The 4,908-nt window shown below is 41.4% G+C and overlaps 1 protein-coding gene across 1 annotated transcript; it reads right to left on the bottom strand.

The window, feature by feature from the left end:
• Positions 1-2,258: 2,258 nt before the first annotated feature.
• Positions 2,259-4,216, bottom strand: LOC106338221 (uncharacterized CRM domain-containing protein At3g25440, chloroplastic). Its single transcript, XM_013777251.1, is given in 5 exon segments — positions 2,259-2,544; positions 2,619-2,752; positions 2,755-3,355; positions 3,447-3,532; positions 4,160-4,216. Coding segments are annotated over 5 exon segments (1,164 nt in total).
• Between the last annotated feature and the right edge of the window lie 692 nt (positions 4,217-4,908).

Here is a 4,908-nt window from a genome sequence, read left to right as displayed (position 1 = left end):
CGAATTGAGATTCATTGATCCAAACAAATAAATAAAATAATTTCTAAGAAAAGAATATACAATAAGATAAAAGAGAGTATTATAGAAGCTTGTTTAAAGCAAGAGGTTTCTCCAAAAATACTTTTCTCCTCTACTCTCTCTCTCCTCGACTCTCTCGTTTCTCAAATCGTCTTTACGTCTGGCCGGCGCGTGCGGCCGCGTTCTGGCACCGGAGGGCTTCTCATCCTCAGCCTCATTTGTTCTTTGCTTCACCGACGTCCACATGCTCTCTCCGTCTTGTTTTGGCTCTGGTCGGCGTCCACTTCTAACCTTTGTCGTCCGCTCGCGAGGATTGGCGGCTCCGGCGATAGTTTGGCTTATCTTGGAGTCAAGGCGTGGTGTGTGGTCTGTGGCCTGTTTGGTGAAGTCGGCTTTTTAGGGTCGGAGAGTAGATTGTGTTTCCTGTTTCAGATCTCTCTCTCTCTCTCGACTCTTTGCTCGTGGTGGGAGTTGGTGGAATGTTCCTCCGATCTGGTGGTGAGGCGTACCTGATTTGTCACTATGGAGGTGATGCTCGACATTTTGCGGTTGGATGTTCGGAACATTGCGGGGTCGTCGTGTTCTGGCTCCTCCTCGTGAGCGTCAAGGGTGCTCTGGTGGTCCTGTTCCGGAGGCGAGCTGTGGGGTGTGGTATGCAGGAGGGTGGTACTCATCTCCTTTCCGGTTCATCAGTTTACATCGGCTTGTTGGACTGTGGTCGTCTATGGCCACTCGAAGACCTTTCGGAGTTACTTCATCCTTCGGATTCTCCAACTATGGCTCTACTTTGGTATCCTCGGACGTGGCGGCGGCGTCCTTTCCGAAGGTTCAGACTCTCGGGTTTCAAAGTGCTTTCCCATAGACACTGGTGAAAGCGGTTACGAGTCCCAGTCATCCTTTCCTCGGTTTTCGAGGACGATAAATGGTGTTACGGTTCTTCTGATCGTGGTGGTGTCTCATTTGTTCCAAGCTCACATCCCAGTGTCGGATGTAGGTCCCTTGATTTACTTTCGGTAGTGTTGCTTGGTTGACTTTGTGCAGATCGTTAGAGTCTTTCCATTCAGGGTGTGGCAATTGAGTTGAGGCCCGACTTTTGCGACTTAGGAGGGTCTTTGAGGCCGGGTGTATACTCCGGTTTGTGTCCTCCTCTCTCTCACCTTTAGTTCTTGTGGCGCTAAATTGACGGTGAAGATTACAAGCTTTGAGGAGTTCATTGGGAGCTAGTCCAGAGACGACATTGGAAACTCTCGGCATCCGAGGCAACAAGGAAAACCTCACTTTTCTGTGGTTTCGTCGATGGTAGAGAGAACGGCAAACGATTCCTTAGAACTCAAAATACTGACTAGCGGATTGTGCATTGACTAGCAGAACAACAACAGTTGCTCAAAAAAAAATAAAAAACAGAACAACAACACGTGGCGCGCGTTTCCATGAATCGTCCGTGTTTGGTACTATTAGCACAGCGGCCTCATTCTCATAATTTACTCACAAGTCGCTCACCCTATTTTCGTTATTTTTACTTCATATAATTTTCATTTTATGTTAACATTTTATTTTATTTATTTGTTTTTGCATACCATCCAATCATCCATGACATTCGTATGCAAAATTATTCACCTAATCCACGGTGAGAGCTGTTATCATATAAGTTCTGTGAGGGTTGAATTCATATAGAAATCGTTTTTTTAACATACTAATTTCTTTCTGATAAAAAAACTCTTATTGATATTTTGATTTTCTTACTTATTTTGTTTTCATTCTATTCTTTATTGGTGTTAAGAATAAATACTTACAAATTTGATGTTTTTTCCATGCATTTTTAATTTTGTTTTAAAGCTTATGTGGATCAATAGTCATTAGCAACAAAAAGAAAGAGTTTTGGGTTTTATACCCATTTATGGTAGAGTTATCAAATGTCATGTCAACAAAACACCTAACTGTTGATTTCCCTACTTTGAGAACTTGATTTTCATCCACATTATTTTTCATATTGGAAGTTTTGGGATGCTGCTAAATGATATCACTAAAAAAAAATTGGAAGATTTATTTTGATTTATACGATACAGAAGAAGATCAGCTCTCTTGAACCTTTTTAGAAGTTTGTACATAAACAGAACCGCTTCAATTTAGCAACGAGAAATTTCATTTTGCATTTTGCATTTTGTATTTTGCATTTTGCATTATGACAAGACCTATAAACCAAGGTTTATACTTTCTAGGAGTCCCACTAGCTTCCTGTTTCAGACAACTCTTCCTTTCAGAGAAGAAGAAGAACCATTATTATCTAATTTACATAGCTCTTCATCTTCAGACTCACTTTCAGTGTCTGAACAACTCATATAAAGCTTATTCAGGTGGTGACCACATGATCCCGATGAATAATCCAAGATCGAAAGAGGATTTCTGTTACTCAGGTCATCGTAAAGAGCAACATGCCTATAGTATAGTTCAAGCTCCTTCTCCGCAACTGCTATCAAATGTCTCACCGAGTCAAGAGACTGTTCGTACTTTGATTTTTCATATGCCTAAAAGGAAAAATGTAACGTTTTAAGCAATTAAGGTTATACCTCCTATTCGTCTACAGAGTTTGAGTACTCATCCTTTTCTTCGACAATGTATCGATAGGAGACATAACTTTAGGCTGAACGTAACCTTTCCCTCTATAAAATATGATCGTATCATCGCCGACTATGTTAACAGGCACACCACCACTCAGTTCAGCAAGCTCATCTGATCTGCGTACTGTTGCACTTGTCCCGTCTGAGGTTAGCCTTGTCCGGCCTCATGCTTCTTCCAATGCAGATGCATGTTTAGAATCACGCCACCGAACACTCCTCTTCTCCCAATCGGCACGTAGTTAGACCTTTTCTGACCCATCTTCTTCAGGTAGAAACGCTCTTCTCCGGTGATCTCATGGGGTCTAACCTCAGGTCCCTGCGCTTTAGCTACTTCGTACCGTTTCAGTTTCTCAATCAACGATGCTTCTTTGATCTTGGCTCTTTCGAGCTTGTTCTTGATTCTTTCCTCTGGATTAGCAAGCTTTCTCTTGTTCTTCTTTCCCTTGATGGTGAGCCGTCGTGGGTCCTTCCTGTTGGCTGAGTTTCTCTTCTCTTGTTCTTTCTTTCTTTTCAGCTTCAGCCTCTTTTTAGTCAGCCACTTCCATTTATTGGGAGGATCAAGCTCCCGGGTTTTGAACTTGGGTTCCCCTTCTGATATCACTAGGTTCACCGTCCCATGGCTGAAGTTTCTTCTACATATGGGCCTTGAAACCGTTGAGATGGTCGGTAGCAAGAATGTAGACGTTGTATAAGCAAGTTCTTGGCTTTGCGGAAGAGACCTGGTGGTGGAAAAAAATTGCGTTCAGTTGCCGGTTAGGGACAAAACAAACTTAAGTAACCATGTGTTGTGTGGTCTGAGATATACGGAACCTGGAGGAAATGAGAAGTGGGTATGAGTATCTAAGAAGAGACGAAGACGCTCTTTGGAGACTACGTGTAGAAGCCGGAAAACCGGACTGACATAAACGATAGAATAAAAGCAATGTTAAGGAAATAAACGAATGTAAAAGACGAATACAAGAACGATAAGAAATCGCATTCGCAAAGAGACAAGGAGTTGAGATATAATCTCTTTCCTTAACTCAAAATATTCGCTCCGTTAGTGAGACGGGACTGTACGAATATAGAGTCCCAAGATACAACCATGGCAGATGAATCATACCTCACTCGTGATCGCCCTATCGAACTATAAACTCTACGAAACACTCTCGTATTTATGACTTACGCTAAGGGATTTTTGCTGTTGGTTTGATGTGAAAAAGTTAGAAAAATGAGAAGAAAGACGAGTTGTATATTTACAGAGATGGACGAGGATCGACTTCCCGTAACTGTTGCATAACGTGCGCTCGTTAGTGGGGATTTGGTAAAGATCTCGGCCCCAAGACTCGCTCTCTCTCTCTCTCTCTTATCTCGTTTAAATATCTCGAGAGGATAAACTGCATGACGATTTTATTTTCTACACAAACTGCTTGTCGTTTCAAAATAAAATGCATGTTGTTTTTGAGATTTTAAAAGGCAAAATGTTGAGCTTAACTTGGTCAAAAAAGAATTTTCTTATTTGGCCGAAGGCCCTCCACCAAGACCCAAGACCCAAGAGCAAAACCAAGACCAAGACCAAGCCCACGCGCGTGGAGAGCCATCCTCTCTCTCCAAGCCGTTTAACACCTCATAGCACAAGACGATATTTAAACTGCTTTATGGTTCTTGTGTTCCCCGATGTGGTAAAATTTCCCTTTCCTCATGACTAATATTGGGATTTATGATATAAGCCTTAAGTCATTTATTTTTCACCTTAATAATTAAAGCCATTGGGCTTTTATTGTTCCAACAATCCCCCACATGAATAGAAATGACTCTTCTAAACATATGCAGACTAAATGCAGACTCGATAGACTCTAAAAACTATACTTATTCTAATCCTGACTAGACTAAACACACTTATAGAGAGTATTTGCGAAAAATTCACTGTGTTTGAGTTGGTGGCATTTTTAAGCATTGAACCACTCATAGTTAATATCTGTCGGGTTTACTTTACCAGAAGATGAACATGATGTCTTGAACCAATCGGTGTTTTGTGTAGACCGAGACAATAGGCATAACGCAACTTCATTTTCTCGTAGAACTTAGTTCTCTATTGTGTTCATTGTGGCCCTGAACTATTCCTGGTTTTCATGAGTGAGCTTAGAGAATGTAGCCTTGCATTCATTCTCTTAGAAACGGCCTCATTTTACACTCATTAGGTGATTGACCATGAAAAGTATTGACTAATACTCCGCTTTAGAAGCTATGGAATCATTAAAAGCTTATGTTTATCCTTCTCACATTCTCTAGC

This window comes from Brassica oleracea, chromosome C4, assembly GCF_000695525.1.
Source record: "Brassica oleracea var. oleracea cultivar TO1000 chromosome C4, BOL, whole genome shotgun sequence".
Lineage (NCBI taxonomy): Eukaryota > Viridiplantae > Streptophyta > Magnoliopsida > Brassicales > Brassicaceae > Brassica > Brassica oleracea.
This window is presented reverse-complemented; position numbering and strand designations above follow the sequence as displayed.